This window comes from Zalophus californianus, chromosome 7 (genome assembly GCF_009762305.2).
Source record: "Zalophus californianus isolate mZalCal1 chromosome 7, mZalCal1.pri.v2, whole genome shotgun sequence".
NCBI lineage: Eukaryota > Metazoa > Chordata > Mammalia > Carnivora > Otariidae > Zalophus > Zalophus californianus.
This window is the reverse complement of record NC_045601.1, coordinates 2,958,574-2,976,269: the sequence shown is the minus strand read 5'-3', so window position 1 is coordinate 2,976,269 and position 17,696 is coordinate 2,958,574. Positions and strand designations below refer to the sequence as shown.

At 52.9% G+C, this 17,696-nt stretch overlaps 1 protein-coding gene across 8 annotated transcripts in view; it reads right to left on the bottom strand.

Moving 5' to 3' along the window:
- The window catches only part of RPS6KA2 (ribosomal protein S6 kinase A2), a 363,002-nt gene that overhangs the window by 60,820 nt on the left and 284,486 nt on the right, over positions 1–17,696 (bottom strand). For all 8 annotated transcript variants that reach the window (XM_027601223.2, XM_027601225.2, XM_027601224.2 and 5 more), the window contains 5 exons: positions 11,287–11,367; positions 9,109–9,188; positions 6,147–6,253; positions 3,162–3,199; positions 613–755 (listed from right to left, as the gene is read on the bottom strand). In XM_027601223.2, the coding sequence (XP_027457024.1) occupies positions 613–755; positions 3,162–3,199; positions 6,147–6,253; positions 9,109–9,188; positions 11,287–11,367 (449 nt within the window). The remainder of the gene's footprint in view (positions 1–612; positions 756–3,161; positions 3,200–6,146; positions 6,254–9,108; positions 9,189–11,286; positions 11,368–17,696) is intronic.

Here is a 17,696-nt window from a genome sequence, read left to right as displayed (position 1 = left end):
GGCATGGGCAGCATGGAAGGCCACGGGCACAGTGCTGGCTGGGAGGATGGGCGGAGGGGCAGGGTAGAAGGAGGGGAGAGGAAGGACCATCTGGGGACAGGAAGCCAACACCACTTCTCTGACTACAGAATCCCCCGGGCCAGGTGGTGTCTGTGAACACGCACGAGCTAAAGAAAATTCAAGTTCTCGATGTAGATGTAAAAACATCTCAGTCCATGTGTATTTTGGCTCATGTTAATTTTTGTAACTAAGTAGAAGAATTTTGTGTTTGACATAAGACAAATGTCTTTAACATGAAAATCACTGCATCCCTTAAAATCTTCATGCTCAGTAAAAATGTTAAGTATAAAGAAGGTTTGACTCTTCATGCATTTGTGTCCTTATCTGAATCCCAGTTCTGTTTCCTGGGGGTGGGAATTTGGGATGGGCAGAGGAGGTTGCAGGAAATGGTGGCCTCCTTGTCTGTGGGTCGCCCGGGGACACACTGCCTGTCCACATTTCAAGCACTGTTTCCCCTGCTCATTCCTGGACCTCTGAGCCAACCTGGGGATGGGACCGAGGGCGGGGCATCAGCGACAAGGGATGCCGCCGTGGACCGGGGAGGACCATTACCATGAGCACGCCGAAGGACCACCAGTCAGCGCTCTGCGTGTGTCCCCGCCGGTTCACCACCTCAGGCGCCATGTACTCTATCGTCCCGCAGAATGAGTAAGCTCTCTTGTCGTGGTCGATGGCCTCCTTACTCAGCCCGAAATCTGAAAGTGAAACCGCACACGGCACCGCCTCAGTCGGAGAGGCACCAGGACTGTTTCCATGCTGACCCCCAACCCGCGAGCTTCCGCGTCACTTATGGGACTTCAGCCTGCTCTGTCCTGGCCACAGCACCCCCCTCGGATGCAAGTGTCCTCACGGCCCCGCGTGGTACGTTCCCCAGCTCAAGGTCTTCCAGGCATCTACAAAGCCCGGAGGGGCCCGGTAATAGTATCGAGAAGGTGTATTTTGCTGAGACTGAGGAGAAGTCCCAGGAGCCCTGCTGTTTAAGAGGCACGGCAGGTGGCCCGGGCATGCTGATGCTGCAGGTCCCCAGGCTGGGATGGACGGCCAGCCGGAGCTGCTGGGATGAGATGGGAGGGGAGGGGGAGCCCTGAAGAAAAGGGCTGGAAGAGAGATTCCGGGCAGAAGGCTACTGGGCAAGGAGGTCCCTGGCGGTGAGGCACGAAGGGAAGACAGGCGAGTCTGATAAGGACTGTGGAGCGTTTGCCGTGAGTGCTTCCCCTCTCCGTCCTCCAAGAAATCCTCAGTCCATTCTACCTTCTTCCAAAGCTTGTGTGTTCACGCACTTAGTGGCTGAAGGACACAGGGAACACATTGCCTCTAAGAGGAGGGCACCGCTTCAGTTTCAGCATGTTTGAGAAGAAGGATGATATCCATCCGTTCCTTCCAGGGCCACGTGCTGAGCGAGAACATCAAACACGCGCAGGGGTGGGTTTGCGCACTCGCAGCAAAGTGGCTTGCTTTACACACCAGAGTCTGGGAGGGGGCTGTCTGTAATCTGTGCCTGGCCCAAATGGCGCATTATCACATATTATGAACTCGAGGTCATGATTAATAATAGTAATAATAATAATAGAATCTATGATCATTAAATCAGAGAAAGCCCAAACTGTGTCATATTATAGATAAATTGGACGTGGTAGCTCCATATGCATATTCCAGCTGCCGGGCACAAGGCACGAGCATGACTTTCATAGGATACGTTCAGTTCCTCATTTGGCAGAGAACACATCTGAAGTATTAACAGAACCTTCAATCTCCACCGCGTGCCACGTGACTCTGAGGGCATGACATTACAGGCCAGGAATGGGTGGGCTGAAGGTTTGCTGGAAGGGATAACCAGGGTCCGGTATATAAGTTCATGAGAACTTTGTAAAAATCGAACTTTGAACATTAACAAGCCTGTAAAAATATTTAACCAATCTTTATTGCCAGTTACTTATGTGCATTCCGCCAAGTCCTGGGGACCCACGAAGACAGGGCAAACCCACCCGTGAGAAGACAGGGCGTGGTGGGACGCGGGCCAGCAAGTGAGCGGCAGCGCGACCACAGGGGGCCACAGAGTAGGGAAGAAGGCGTGCTGAGAGAAGCTTTGAGGTAAGAACAGGGGTTGGCCAGGCACCCCGAGCAGGGACAAGCTTCTAGGGGAGAAGAGGAGAGGGTTAGTTCAGGAAGAGCGAACTGGTGGACACGCAGGAATGGGCACGTGTGGACATGAGGCAGAACCAGGTCAGCAGGGCAGCTGACGGGGGACTGGCCCCCAGAGACGCCCACACCCAGAGCCCCAGAACCTGTGAGCAGGTCACCTCACAGGTCAAAGGGGTCCTGCAGGAGTGATGAGCCAAGGATCGTGAGATGGGGTGGTTGTCCTGGATTATCCAGGTGGGCTGGGTGACACAAGTGCCCTTCTGTGGATTTGGGGGCAGAGCCACAGAGTTTAGGGAAGGCCATGCTGCTGGCCATGAAGACGGAGGATGGGGCCACAAGCTGAGGGATGTCAGCAGCTCCTAGAAGCTGGAGAAGGCAGCAGAATGGGCTCTCTGGAGCCTCCCGAACGATAAGATGAGCAGGTGTGCTATTGGAAGCCACGCAGTCTGTGGTGACTGTGACACCAGGAGGAAATGATACAATGCGTGCCATGGAACTGGGGTGTGCGTTTTCAGGTTGCTCTAACTGGGTGGCAACGGGAGAGGCGTGAGGTTTCAGTAGGAAGGCAGGCTCCCATGTGCATTCGTATGTGGTCCCTGAAGGCAGGAGGGGACCAGAGTGTGGGGACGTGCTCCCGGGAGAGCACCGATATTTGCCCCACATCAGTACTGCGCATCATCATTCTTGAACAAACCGCCAGGGATGAGAGTCTGCAGGGAAGGTGCTGGAAGGTTCTTTGGTCGGGAGAGAGGGAAGGAAGGGGACCTGGAAAGTTCGAGCATTTCTAGAGGCTGTGAGGATGCACACCAATGTAACAGAAGTGAGCTCTATGAAAGCTTCGGCCAAATCAGAGACACCACCAGCAAATGCCGGTGCTAGGAGGGCTTTGGCTCTGAGCTGCTCCCCACATTTACCAGGGCCGAGGTGAAGTCACCGGGAGACTGCCGTCCTCTACAAACCTGTGATCTTGATGTGTCCCTCTTCGTCCAGCAGGATGCTGAAAGAGAGCGGAGAACACAGATGCTTTACCAGAGGCCTGCTCAGCTGGGGGGCATGCAGACCTCGGGGGACACAGCAGGGCGGCCTGGGCAGCAGTCCCCACGCGGGGGTCGCCTGCCACGTGCAGATGTGGGCTTCGGGATTTACTGCTTCCCCAGTCAGCAGCTTCTGCTGGGTCACGAGTGGGTTCAGATCCATAGTGTTTAGGGTTAACCAGGCAAAAGCTGGGACCTGCAGGTTCGAGACTTTCTTTAGCCCACAGGAAGGTTCAGGAACCCTTCAGACCATCCTGCATGAAGAACGTGATTGAGAGGGTCCAGGATTGTCTTGGCCTGTGGAGATCTGCATCCTCTTGAATTTTTCCCTATCCAGGCAGGCCCTCAACGGCCAGAGGCCCACTATTTCCCCCCATCACCCCTCCATGAGCCCCAACCTGCCTCTCGGGATGCCTGGGGCCTCAGCATCAAGGAGGCTTGGGGCTCGGCAGGTTGCACCTTGTCACAGGTGCTATCCCACAGGGTGCCTGTGTCCTACCAGTGCCTGACACCCGGAGCACCGGCCTAGAGGGAGCGTCGGCCTTGCTCTCCCAAGCTCTGCCGGGGGAAGGGTGCTCCTCCTTGCAGGGCAGAGGGTGGGCCGCAAGGGAGGACGCAGGCCAGCACTTGAGGAAGCCCTTCTTCCAGGCTGTCAGCCCTCGGGGTTCCCCAGGGCTCCTAGGCTTCCATTTCTTTCTTTTTCTTTTTCTTTCTTTCTTCCTTCCTTCCTTCCTACCTTCCTTCCTCCTTCCTTCCTTCCTTCCTCCTTCCTTCCTTCCTTCCTTCCTTCCTCCTTCCTTCCTTTTTGGCTGTAATCAAATCTTGTCCTGTCAGCTCCTGGGAGGTAGCAGCCCAGCCTTGAAGAGACCAGGAAGAGAATGGCGAGGAACCAAAGCAAGGCCTTGAGGAGTCACAGGGGCTGCCTTAACAGGCAGGGAGAGTAGTGGCGTCCTGACCCACGCGAGCGCACGGATGGATCTGCGGACAAGGAGCTGAGTGCAGTGAACCAGGCAGCACAGAGGAAACGTACATCCCACGGACAAGGGGAACCTAGGGCAGCCAGATGCACAGAGGCAGACGTAGAGGGTGCCAGGGGCTGGGCAGGGGAGGCACAGCGGGGAGTGAGCGTCTCACGGGGACAGAGTTTCAGTTTTGCAAGGTGCAGAGAGTTCGGAAGATGGACAGAGCTGGTGGCTGCACGGAGCTGGGAGTGTGGGCACCGCCACAGGGCTGCACACTTACAAAGGGCTAAGATGCTCATTTCTACTGTTTTTCTTGCCACAGTTAAAAAAATCTGCCATGGGATTAAAAAAAAAAAGACCTACTATTTTATTGAAATGTGAAGGAAAATGTTACAGCGCATCATTAAGATGACAGTTTATCATGAAAGAGGTGAAAGTTTTCGTCTTTGGTTTTCAGTTATACTTAATCTTTGCCCAGAAATGAGCAGCTTTCAAGATTAATCCCCTACTAACTCTATTTGACAACAAAATCTTCTTTCTTCAACTCTGTGATTAAATATTACTATTTTAAACTGTAAAGATTCCTTTGACCTTTAAAGAGAGAGAGAAGCAAGGTGCACACCCTGACGGGTGCCCGGGGCTCACGGCTTTGAGATCTGCCTCACGTGACCGCTTGCTGAGGGAGGCAGCTGTACTTAATAGGATACTGTTCTCTCCGTGGGGACGCTGACGACAGGGCCTTCTGCGATTATTTAGACATTTATTGAGGTGTGCAGCCTGTGATGTTCGACCGGAGCAAGCTACTGTAGGTTGTTACGTCAAAGCCATGCAAGATGTGAGCGTCCCGCTCGTGTGGGACAAATGGACTTTGCATCCCGTATGGACACAACGTTGCTCAGACGTTTCCCATAAAAGACCACCACATCCAATAAAAATGGCAGCAGAGAAGAGCTGTCTTTTCCTCAGCTCAGTGTTGATGAGAAGAGGAAAGGCCAAGGAGCATGGGCTGGAAGCCTGCTTCCTGAGCCCTCGGCAATGGGTCAGCCCACGGCTATGGGCTGCCTTGTGCCCAAAGCTGGTGGGTCCCACCAGGCTCTACCACAGGCAGTTGTGGACCTTGGCCTCGGCACGTGGAATCGAATGGTCTCACGGGGCAGTGAATACTGAGTGAGAAAATCCGTGACTTTGCCTTGGGGACTACGGTCAGGCGGTCCTCTTGAACCTAAAATAGCATCCACTAGATCGATCCTTCTTCATGTGGGCCACTGCTATGTGTCAGGTCTACACAGAATATAAGAAAAAAGCCTGAAATGGAAACTGTGATTTTGGAGGGACTTTAATCTTTCAATTGAGGATAGCTAAAATATCCTAAAATATTATAGATGATCTTTGCCAAAGGCATGCAAAATCTCATCGGAAGAGCCGGGGAAACTGGCGCTACTGTCTTTCAGAAAAAGTCTCTGAAAGGCTCATCTGACTTGCCACCTGGAACTGGCCTGTTGGAGTCGTGGAGGCTTCCTGGCTCTGCAGGCGATGGCCCAGAAGGGACTGGAGCGGAAGAGGCAAGCTAGAGTCGAGGTGCATGTCTGAGGAGTTCCCCACGGTGGGAGAGGGGGCAGCTGTGCGGCAGGAACCCCCTCCCTGCCCAGCCTTACCCGAACAGCAGGGACAGGGGCCCCGGCCTGGCCTCCCCCAGAGCATTGTTACGAGGATCAGGTGAGAGGTGCTGCTAGGAACGGCAGGTACCAGTCAGCATCAGCCACGCCCGTTTGGGCACGGTGTCAGGGGCGGGCAGGTGGAACCCGCACGGGGGGTGCCCGCAGGAGGATGGCCCCAGCCTACTCCCTGCTGTGCACCCACGTGGGAATCAGAGAGAGAGCCGCGGCTCCGGACAGGGGCAGCAAGAAGGGTGCTGGGGGGGGCAGCGTCCTACCACGTCCTCACTTACTTCTCAGGCTTCAGGTCTCTGTAGATGATCCCCAGGCCGTGGAGGTGGTCTAAAGCCAGGGCCAGCTCAGCCAGGTAGAACTTGACATCCTCCTCGGTGAACATCACCTAGAAAGTGAGAACAAGATTGTTGGGCGTATTCTGTGGCTGGTTTGTTTTGAAGAACTCTGCCAGAGGACATCATGAGTCAGCCCTGCAAAGTGCGCTCGGCTCAGTTCTGCTCTGTGGAAGATCATGGGCTCCCCCCCGCACCCCCCTCCGCGGTAACGCTCTGCTGGCTCTCACAGTGGAAAAATGAGCTCTCTTTCTAGTCTGGAGCTCAGTGAAGGCAGCAGAGCAGTTCCCTACAAAGACGGTTAATTAGTCCGCAAGTGGGCACTTGGTCTCCTACTCGTCTTCGCCTCCAGGAGTCATGTAGCTCTGGGCTTGTTATTTTAATATGAGCCGTTCGGATGTGAAGCAACACCCCCAAGGGCTGAGGAAGGGCTGCTGAGAACATGTCCAGGATCTCATCCCCACTCCCCTCCATCTACCCAAAGTGGGCTGAGTTCTACCAAAACCAACATGTACGGGGCTTAGAGTCAGCAAGGCACCTGGGCCAGGGGAGGCTAGCTGAGGGCCCGGGGGCGTCAGGGTGCACGAGTCGGGCATCTTGGTTCAGGCGAGCGGAAGCACTCGCCAGGCCAGGCGCCCAGCACCCTTCGAAGCCATCGTCTGGGGCACATTTCCATACCTCCCATGCTCGTTAGAATCCGTGTGTGACATTTAAAGTCACCCTCTAGAAAGACAGATTTGTTATCACAAACCAGTTTTTACATTCACCATGAGAAATCAGTGTCACCGACACTGGAATTGTATGTGATGACTGAACTCTCTCTCTGAACACAGACATAGGAAGACTCAAATACAGACTCAGCAGGCTGCCTGGGATGCACAGAGTTAGAATAAGGGCCGTCTGGGGAGAGGATGGTGAGCACATCAGGCTGGCGCAGGTGGGGCCCATCCATTCCCCAGAAGGGGCACTTCCCGTCAGGGCCGTCGGGGCCGGGACTCACGCCCTGTGGTCCTGGGCGGTCACCTCTGGGAGCTGTCAACCCTCATGGCCCTTCTGGCCTTTGGAACCTCCTGTTCTATCTCCCGTGCTCAACAGGCGCCCTTCCTGGCTGGGCGTTTCTTTTCTAAATTGGTCAACATGGTCTGTGGGCTAACGTTTAGTCCGATTCCGCTAGCTGGCATATTCTCTTGAATCTGGCTTTTTCTCTCTGGATAACCACCATGGCTTGTCTGCAGGTCTGTGCTCAGAGTGCAACTGTATTTATCCACTTGTCCAGTTCTTAGGGCAAATCTCAGGATAGTCCCCAAGTCCAAGTGACAAAGAGTGTCTGTGCAGAAGCGAAACACCCCACGAGGTGCGTCCTTGAAGGAAGTCAGGACGGTGACCCACACACGGCAGAATGCTGTCCAAAAGCCTTGCTGAAAGAGAGGACGGGAGGGTACTGTCCCACGTTGTTTCTGAGAATCTGCTGTGCCCACACTTGGCGACTTGACCTTTATTCTGAAATAAAGGTGTCAGGGGGGACACGCCTTCCCCTTGAGAGGTCATACAGGGCTTTTTGCTAACTACCGCTGCCGTTTGGTCAAGAAGCCCGTGACAGGGTGTGTCGTGCCAGACGCTGGACAAAACCAAACCCCGCGTGACCTGGGAGGGTAAAGGAAATCAGTACTTAGCAGGCGGGAGACTGGCAGATGCCAGTAGTTCTGCCCTCCGAGAACATGTGAGCACAAGCAGGGACCAGACAGACACCTGCTCCAGAATGGCTGGTCCTGGAAGTGGGATCTGAGTCCTCCAGCCCCGGGCTTTCAGCCTGTATGAAAGGCGCCCACTGTATCAGCTGTGCGTTGTCTGAGGGACCCTTAAAAACGGGAGGGAGAGAGCAGCCCGCAGGCCCTGGAACCTCCCTCCTGCTCCACTTTGATCTGTTGCTCACTTTGGAGGTACAGGCAGGATTGAAGGGTCTCCTGGCCAAAAAGTGGGAGGGAGAGAGAAGGGCGGAGGGCCGTCTGAACACACCATCCCAGTTAAATCACCCCGGAGGGACTGGAGACCTGGGCGAGGTGCCGTCCGACGCGCGGCTGCCTTCATCACCGTCGGCTCCGTGTGAAGGAACTGCTCAGAGCCGCTGGGATTTAAGGCCAGTGCTGTTGTCGCCTCAGGCAGAAAGAAGGCTGGTTTTGTCCACGCCATGAAGCAGAGAGCTCTTCACATCAATTAGGGGCCAGAGAGCTGTCGTGTGGCCCTGGGTGACATTCTGGAAAATTCCCACGTCAGGACTATGGGGTCAAGGACAAGCCCTGGGCTTGAAGCGGTCACGGAGACCTCCCCTCCCGTGGGATGACCCGACTAGATGCTCCGGAAGCACCTCCCTGGATGTGTGGGCAGCGTGCTCACAGCACCTTCCCACGACGGAAGGTGAGATACTGGGAAACAGTCCCCCAGCTGCTACTCTAAACCCACCTCTGCTTTCGTCTGCGCCCCACAGGGGTCGGCGCGCTTCCCGGCGCCCAGAAGCACCTGTTTGTTTACGATCTTTCAAGTTCAACAGATCGCTTCTCCGTATCACTTGTGTGATTTCTTTAAAACAGATGCACACATTCATGCACAAACACACACATATTCACGTGCACACACATCCCACGCACACCATGTAAGCCCCACAGCGCACGCACTCACAGCATGCACACCACACACACATACTCACATACTCAGCATACACACTGACACTTGCACACACTCTCATACATACCGACAGCACACCATTTGCACACGCTCACAGCACACATATCACACACACGCACACTCTCACACATACTGACAGCATTCACACCATTTGTACACAACCGTAGCACGCACACCACACACAGACCTCCCTCGAGAGCTCGCCAGCCCTCTTTGCCCCACGTACCTCTTTGGAGAGCCTGCTGAAGAGGTCCCCTCCCCGCAGGAAGTCCAGGATCAGGTAGAGCTTTCCTTCCGTCTGAAAGGCTGTGGAAGGAGGGAGGGTTGGCATCCCGGGGGGTCCCAGAACACGAGCAGGCTGCAGTGCCGTACATTCCAGAAGCAGGACTGGAGCGGGGGCGGGGGGGCCTTGTTGGGGCAGAACTCCAGGAAAGGGTTGGCAGGAATGAGTCTGTCTGTGTCTCCCACTTTTACTAAGAGTCTAGAGGGTCACCTCTCTTCTTTCTTCTCCTCTTCTTTGGTCACCCCTTCCTTTTTTAATCACAGAGGGGATGGAAAATACATGGAGGCCCATATCTGCAGGTTCCAACCTGCTCTCACTATCACCACTACTCATGCTGGGTTCTGGGCACCACAGTGAGGTGTTTGGTGAGGAGCCGGATGATGGCTCTGACCCGGTGTGGGCAAGCCTCCTTTCCCTCATGGAGCTGCATTCTATACAGCTCCAGGTCAAGGCAATCCATCATTTGACCGCTTCTTTCATGGAGGTGTTGGTGACCGGACCCACGCATCGTACATCATGGCAAATGGGGCCCATGTTCTAGGTTTAATCACCGTGAACTATGATTATGGGCCTGCTGTTTATACTTCCGGTCTTGCCCACCGTTTAGCCAGGTGTGCCTTGCTCCAAAGGGGGCTGAGTGTGCATGTGAGGGTCAAGAGAAACCAATCACCCTTGACTCTTGATTCTCAGTTCGATGTGACTGATGTTCTATCACTTGGCATCTATCTGACATACCTAGGAAGTGTGGCTGCAGGGGGTCCTGATATCCAAGCTTACTTGAAAACTTTTTATTTTCTAAAAGAAAATACTAGAAACATGATACATGTTAGGGTTTCAGAAACAGATAGGCTCTCACTAAAAAATCCTTGTCAGAATCATATAAAGTGAAGTATGGATTCAATCCTCTCTCCTAGGGCTTGACTGGCAGAAGGAGAACAAGTATCTTTTGATCAGCCACAGAGCTGACATGGAAGACACATTTAGAAATCCTTGAAAGATGCTGGTTCTTCTTCAGAGAACTCCCTGGAAACCAGTTGAAGTGACACATGGGACTGGATGTGACAGCAGCGACTGTGGTGGCACAGGCAGCCGTGAGATGGGGAGGGTCGGGTCAGCCTCCCTGGGTGGCTGCAGGACAGAGCTCGGGCACCTGCCTGCAGCTACCGAGCCTTCCAGCAAATTCACAGCCACCGTCACTCCTACTGGCTTTGAAAGCATAAGCCACACACTTTCTACACGAGACTGAAATGTTTTCTGAGAAATATCAGAAGGTAACCAGCAAAGAGTGAGAAGCCTCTGCCCTCCGACCTCTGAGCACGGCTTACACCTTTGCTTCAACCCGATGCATGGAAATGTCTCGGACAACCCCCACACCCGGCGCCTTTGAAACCAACAAGATAAGGTTTTTTTTTTTTTTTTTCCCTGTATTTCCTTCATATTAATTATTTGGCAGGGCAGTAGCGTTAATGCCGTCTGGCGCCTCTCGTTCATTATTTTTAGTTTGAAGATTTCACTTACTGCTTCCCCGAGGAGGGAAACGATAGAAAGTGAACTCAGAGGAGTTTGTGGGCGCTGCACACACGTGGCCACAAGAATCACTATTATTTGATTGTGTCTCATTTCTCTTCCAGGAAACAGAAATAGTAACCTCCCTTGAAAGAAAGTTTTGAGGGCTCAATGAGCCACTCTCTTTAAAATGCTTGAAACATAGTATTCACTTAAAATAGAGAAGGTGATGCCATTCTGGTTAAAGAAATTACTGGGTCATAAAGCATTTTCTTCTAAAACAACACAAAAATATGTCACAGATTCACCCCAATCTAGGCCAAGAGACCTTTTATTTATTTTTTTTACTACTTTATCAATGATGATAATTTAATTAGTAACAAAGTATAGCCCCTCACTTTAGTCTCTGGTTAAAACAGGACACCTTGCTCCCTCAGAGTGGAAAAATGCAGAAGAGATCATGGGGCTGCAGAGCGAAGACAGCCCCACACCCTACAGGCCAGGCCCCATGACAGGGAGGGCTCTTCTCCTGACCTAGTGTTGTTTCATTTTCCTTGGATTTGGGGAAGGTTGCTTAGGTCCTCTCAAAAGTAGATTATGTTTTACTCTATTTACCATAATGAAGCTTTACAATGAAAGGGTGATTCACTTCTGCCAAAATGTCTCTCTCCATCTTCGACCTGACTCGGTCCCGAACTGCAAAACAGAAAAACAAAAGGCTTTCAGGAGGCAGAAATGGGGTTCTAGAGAACAGGGAACATAAAACATTAGCTACAAATAACCTCCCCCAATGTTTTGTTACAGTAATTTTCGAGCAGACACAAAAGTTGAAACAGTAGGATGATGATCACCCTTAAATCGTCCACCTAGAGTCAACAGCTGTGGGCTTTCTGAGGCACGCGCCTTCCTTCTGGGTCTTTCTCGGTCTCTGTGTGTCTCTCTCTTCACACAGACATGCACTGTAGCCAAAACTCTGACACAAAATCATGGACACCGTGACACTTGACTCCTAGCTGTGTTTGCAAGCAGCATGTCCTAGGAGTAAGGACAGTCTCTTACAGAAGCCCTGAGACATCCGTCACCTCTAGGAAATTAACAATCATTCCACATTGTCATCTAATACCCAATCCATGTTTCAACACCCCCCACCATGTCATTTACAGCTGTTAGTTTTCCCAGTGTGGGAGCCAGTCAAGGTTCACACATTACATTTGGTTGTTATATTTCTTTATTCTAGACTAGAATGGCCCCACAGTTTGGGTTGTTGTTTTGTTTTGTTTTGTTTTGTTTTTCATATTTTGTGGACTTTTTGGTCAGGCCAGGCCGGTTTCTCGTAGATTGTTCCGTATTCTGGGTTTGTCTGATTGTTGCTTAACTGGTGGCTCTAAGTTCTTTGTTTCTTTCAAACTGAGGCTAGGTCTGGAGGCTTTATAAGATTGAGGCTAAACATTCTCAGCAAATGGTGGAGCTGTGTACCTCTGATTGCAGCAGGTGGGCTGTACATGCTGCGGGATGTACATGCTGCGGGATCACCTCTCTAGGTGATGCTAAATTTGATGATGTGATTAGAGTGACAAGTCATCAGTCTCTTACTGTAAGGACCTGCATGTCCCTTCGTAAGTACTAAGTAACCTGCAGGGTGGTATTTGATAGAGAAGGTGATGCCATGCTGGTTAAAGAAATTACTGGGTCATAAAGCATTTTCTTCTAAAACAAGTGAGCCATGGGCCCCTAACACTCCTTCATCCATGAGTGTTAGCATATGCATATGAATGATCCTTGCTTGAGTCATTTTAGGGCTGCAAAATGGGGATCTTCTCATTTCTGACGAACTGGAAATCAAGAGGAAGATTGCTTCTTTCTGTCCCTGAGGATAAGTAGGCATTAGGGATTTTTTTTAAAAATTAGTGTGTTTTAACCAATTACATCACTATTCTTTTTGATGCTGACATTGTCCAAAATGTAGCCACCTGGGAATACAGATGGAATTAGTTTTAAGGCAAAAATAAACAAGCCAAATAGGATCACTGCTTGAGAATAAGAATAACCCCAAGATTCCCATAAGCAAATTGATTCACCAAGGGCAATGACTTCGTACCACCCCGCGTGAGCAGAGGGAGAAAATCTTCGATATTCCTACCAGGGACCAGTATAAGTATTGTGTTACCGGACCAGGCATTTAATCCATCCATACTTTGGCTTTGTGATATGTACTTTTAAAGTTTTATTCGAGAAATGCTTCCCAAAGAATGACTGTAATAAAAAAAAGGGGGGGGGAATGACAAGCATGGGGGAGGGTGGTGCAAGAAGTCGGAACACTTGTGCAGAAGCTGGTCGAACGTAGGATGGAGTGGTCTCTGGAAAAGTGCCTGCTCCTCAAACAGTTAAACACAGAACTGCGATGTGACCCAGCAATTCCACTCCTAGGTTTACATCCCAAAGAACTGAAGACAGGGACTCACACAGGTCCCTGCACACCCATGCTCACAGCCGCATTACTCACAACAGCCACAGGTGGGAAGAACCCGAGTGTCTGTCAACGATGAACAGAGAAACACAATGTGCTCTATCTGGACAGTGTGTGTTATTTCTCCTTAAAAAGTAATAGAACCCTGACGCCTGCCACAGCATGGAGGAGCCCTGAACGCATTATACGGAGTGAAGCAAGCCAGACACAAAAGAACAAATACTGTATGACTCTATTTACGAGAGGTCCCTCCAGCCATCAAACTGCTGGAGACACAGGGGGACGGGAGGGAGCCGGGGCTGGCGGAGGGGCAGCGGATAGAGCTTCTGTTTGCAGGGCTGGCAAAGTTTAGGGTCTAGACAGTGGTGACGGTGATGCAGTACTGGGGACGGATGTAATGCCGCTTACAAATGGTGAAAATGGTCCACACTATGTTACGTGCATTCTCTCACACTTAAGAGAAAAAAGAAGTCCTTCCTCACTGCTGGTCGCAGGACAGCCTCCTACCGTCTGCTCTGTTAATGCTAGCTTCACTTTTGCTTCGAGTACTCACGTTCTCTGGAGCCCCCCTTTGCTCCGGGGCCGGCGCCGTGCACGCTCCTCTACCTGCTGGGGCAGGGTAGCCCGCCGGCGAGCCACGGCCCCGAGCACACATGCTGGCTCTGTTGCTTAGTGGGCGGGCTGCTCTCTGCTCACACTCCTCACGTGTAACCCGGGGATGGTAACGGGACCTGCCTCATGGGGTCGTCATGAGGACGTCACGAGGAGGCAGCGTGTGAATCCCTCACAGCACACCCTGTGCTCATGCTCATCTGTGGGGTGGGCTTTCTCTGATCTTCCTCTTCCGTCCACCGCTGGTCCGTTCCTGTACCAACGCCAGACCCTGGTGGCCACAGTGGCCTCGGTGTCCCTTAGCATCTGGAAGCCGCGAGTCAGCAGAGAAGGCTGTGGGCAGAGCTGCGGGTCACCCCGTGGCACCTGCACGGCCCGGCCTTCTCTGCGCCCCTGCAGCCCCTGACTCCCAGCACCAAAGCACAGGGCAGGGGTGGGGGGTCTGGCTCATCACCATCCACGCCCCAGGTGGCACACAGTGGGTCCTCTTCTGGCTGGACCCAGTGGAGTCGGACCTCATGCTCACAGGGCCGTGGGGAGCACGTCATCCAGCCTTGCATTCACGGAGCGCAGACGAGGCTCGCTGCAGAGAGAAGTGGTGCTCCAGGCTAGGCCGGTTGGGGGTGCGGCCCGCCGGGGTGCAGTGCACCGTCCCTGCTGGAAACAGACACCAGCCTCGAGGAGAACACAGACCCTCGGGACACGAAGGAGACACAAAGCGCCTCGGCTGGAAATGAGCTGTGAGCGAGAGCCGCGAGTGGGGACCGTCGCCCCAGGAACTGAGCGGAGCATGGCGCTCACAGTGAAGTCGGTCGCTGGGCGTTTTAGTTAATGCAGCCTTGCATCGCTGAGCCGTGAGCCCCGAGTTCAGATCCTGTTCTCCTCTGTGGGTGTGGTCGTTGCGTGCCAGCCTTTTAGGAGGTTGTGGTGCAGACTTTAGTCTTGCCTTCCTGTTTCTCATTTGTGAGTCACCGTCGGGTGAGCTAGGCTTTGCTCAGTGTCCTCTCTCTCTTCCACGTAAACAGAAGGAGGGCCGCAGGACGCAGAGGTGCAGGTGCCGAAGGCAGAGCCCGGGCTCCTTGTGAGGCCAGAAGACGCTGACCCTGGGGCAGGGTTGTCCCCCTGCTCCTCAGAAACGGGACCTCCGGACGGTGAAGGCACAGCTCTCCCGGCCTGGCCTGAAGTTTCTTTCTCCTCCTGCCCACTCCCTGTCCACTGTGTGCCACTCTCCTCCGTGCGGCACGACCAGGCAAAACTGCCGACTGCCGCCAGCGAGTAAGAGTCAGGGAGCCACGTGCGGAGACGGCAGTGAGGGGCGCCCCCGGAGGCCTCTCCGTATGTGCGGGAGCCGAGACGGGGTCTGGGGAGGCAGGGGGGACGCCGCGGGGAGGGCAGAGCCATCAGCTGTGGACATATCCCATGAGTGACTGTCCCTCCTAATGCAGTTAGAAGGCTTTCTAAGCCACCTGCCATGTGGACCCACACGTGTCACCACGCCCCAGGCCTGGGCTGCCTCCTCATGGCGAGGAGCTCACTGCTGCATCCGGCCAGCCTCCTGGGGTGTCTTTACCTCAGCGGAGCGGGCCACGCTGACAGGGCCATGGGACGGCAGTCTTCTGTCCCCTGAGGTGCGTGCTCCCCAAGTCTCTGCTCCACCCACCGTCCCCCGACAAGATCCGGGGAAGCAGAGTAGCTAAGGGGCCACCGCGTTCCTACACCCACCTAGCATCTCCTCGCAAGGCTTAGTCCTCAACGCTGGTTCAGAGCATCTAAAAATCCTCTAAATAGGATTGATCTTATCATTGTCTTAGATCTGTTTGGCATGAGGAAAACTGTTTAGTCATATATCCGATTTCTGTGTTGGTAATGGAAACAGAGGCCTTAAGAAGCCTGGTGAAAAAATTAGAAAAAGATCTTACATTTAAATTTCCAAGGAACTGTTAAGTTATAGCAGAAAACAAATTTCCTCCCTACATTTTACACAAAAATAATCCCAGATCTATTAAAGAGTTAAGTGTTAAAAAAAAAAAAATCAATCCATGAAAATGATAACAAAGAGGAATGGCCATCTGACGTCCGGGTGGGGATCTGTCCCATAAAAACAACGGAGAAATTACACAGGGAAGAGGGAGAGATTGACTTACAAATGTCCACAGACCGGCCATCCGAGAGATTGTAACGTCAAAAGGCCAGCAAAGCACATAGAGGTTGCGTGGGGCAAACGGGAAGAGGGCCAGGAGCCTCTGTAAATGCAGGAGCCCTGAGTGATCATGGAGACAGAGCTAACAGCTGGGGAGACACGTCCACACTCACACGCGGTGACAGCAACTCCGCAGGTGTGCACGGCTCCTCCCCAGGTGCCGGGAAACAGGCTGTGTTCACACGGGGCACAGTTTTGTCAGTGTTGACATGGCGTCCCCAACTGTCCGTGTCCGGGGCCCCGCAGGGCAGTGGTTCCATAGAGCGGTGCCCCGCGAGACCACGTGCGGGGGCCCATCGCTCCCAGGTCTGCGGATTCTGTCCAGCCGAGCAGAGCCCACGCTCCGCCCTCCCTGACGCCTCTCCTGACCCCGCTGCTCGCTCTCGGGCCAGAGCCCGGGATGGCGGGAAAGGCCTGGACTGGTGGCTCGGCCACGTGACACAGCCACGGAGCATCCTGGCACGAAGAAAGACCTGGGCATGGACAGCAAATTCGTCACTGCCTGGTGCTGTCTCCAGGCTGCCTCTGGGACAGCTCAGGGCGCCGAGGGATTTTGATTCCTAAGACCTAGACGCATACAAAAGAAAGCCCAGAGAGATGCTTCCTCCATCCGTGCATTGCTACGGTGTCAGTGAGTCACAGAACCTGGGAGAGACGTCGCGAGCTGAGACAAGAGACCATCATGTCAGCCGGAGCGAAACGCCAGCAGCCGTCTGGCTGGGTGGTTCTAGGCTGGCGCAGAACCTGGGGTCAGGCCACATTATCTCCCTGGGACTTTTATTCCTGGTATTTGACAGGTGAGTCTGGAATTGAGTGGGGCTTGCTACTACGGATGTAAAAGAAAAATGTTCTAAGCTATTTTGGGATTCATTAATAAACCATATGTACTGGGGATAAATGAAGATTTTTTGTATTTCAAACCAACCCTATAATTGTGGCTGCCCTGCAACATGGAGGATTAGGGGGACGTGGTTTTCACGACTGGCTTTGGTCTGTAGGGCCATCGGCATCCCCTGGGGCCAGCTGTGACCTTCATGCGTCCTTCAGCCATCATGTCCTGTGGCAGCCCCAAGCACTAAGATGAATGTGCAGATGCCCAAAAATTCACCCTACAGTGAAGGGCACGGTTTCCTTCCCAGGAAAACCGGGGAGGAGGTGCATTGTGCAATTACCAACATCTTCATGACTTCCAAGCAACACACTCCTTCAGACAACTTTAGATGTATCTACATCTTTGTGCTCATGAAAAATTTAAAGTTTAAGACATCCCAACCTGTTAAGTTGTTTACTCAACCACTTGGCCTGTTCTGGAGTTTTAGGAGTTAAAAAGGTGGTGAATGCCCCTTTCCGTAGTAACAGAATACCTCAATACCCATAGTCCTTTGAGATGTCCTGTCAAGTGAGAAACCAAAATGCAAGGCCTGTTTTTGCCGGCCAGCTTAATGGCTTGGCACCTGGGAATGGAGCGGCGTTGAACCGCCATCCCCACCCTACTACACGTTCCTGGCCTCCCCGAGAAATGGCCAGTCCAGTCTGAGAGAGCTAGTCGGAAACGCACACACAGGTGGGAGGTGAGCTCAGGCTCGGCTCAGCACCGTGACCACTCCTCACCGCTTCCTTCCCTTGCCCACAAAAACTCACTGGGTCTGAGATTAAACCCCAAGCAGTCTCCTGGATGCAGGCTAAAGTCTGTCCTCACACCATACATTTTAATCTTCAAAGGTCAGATTCATAGCAAAAAGTGGC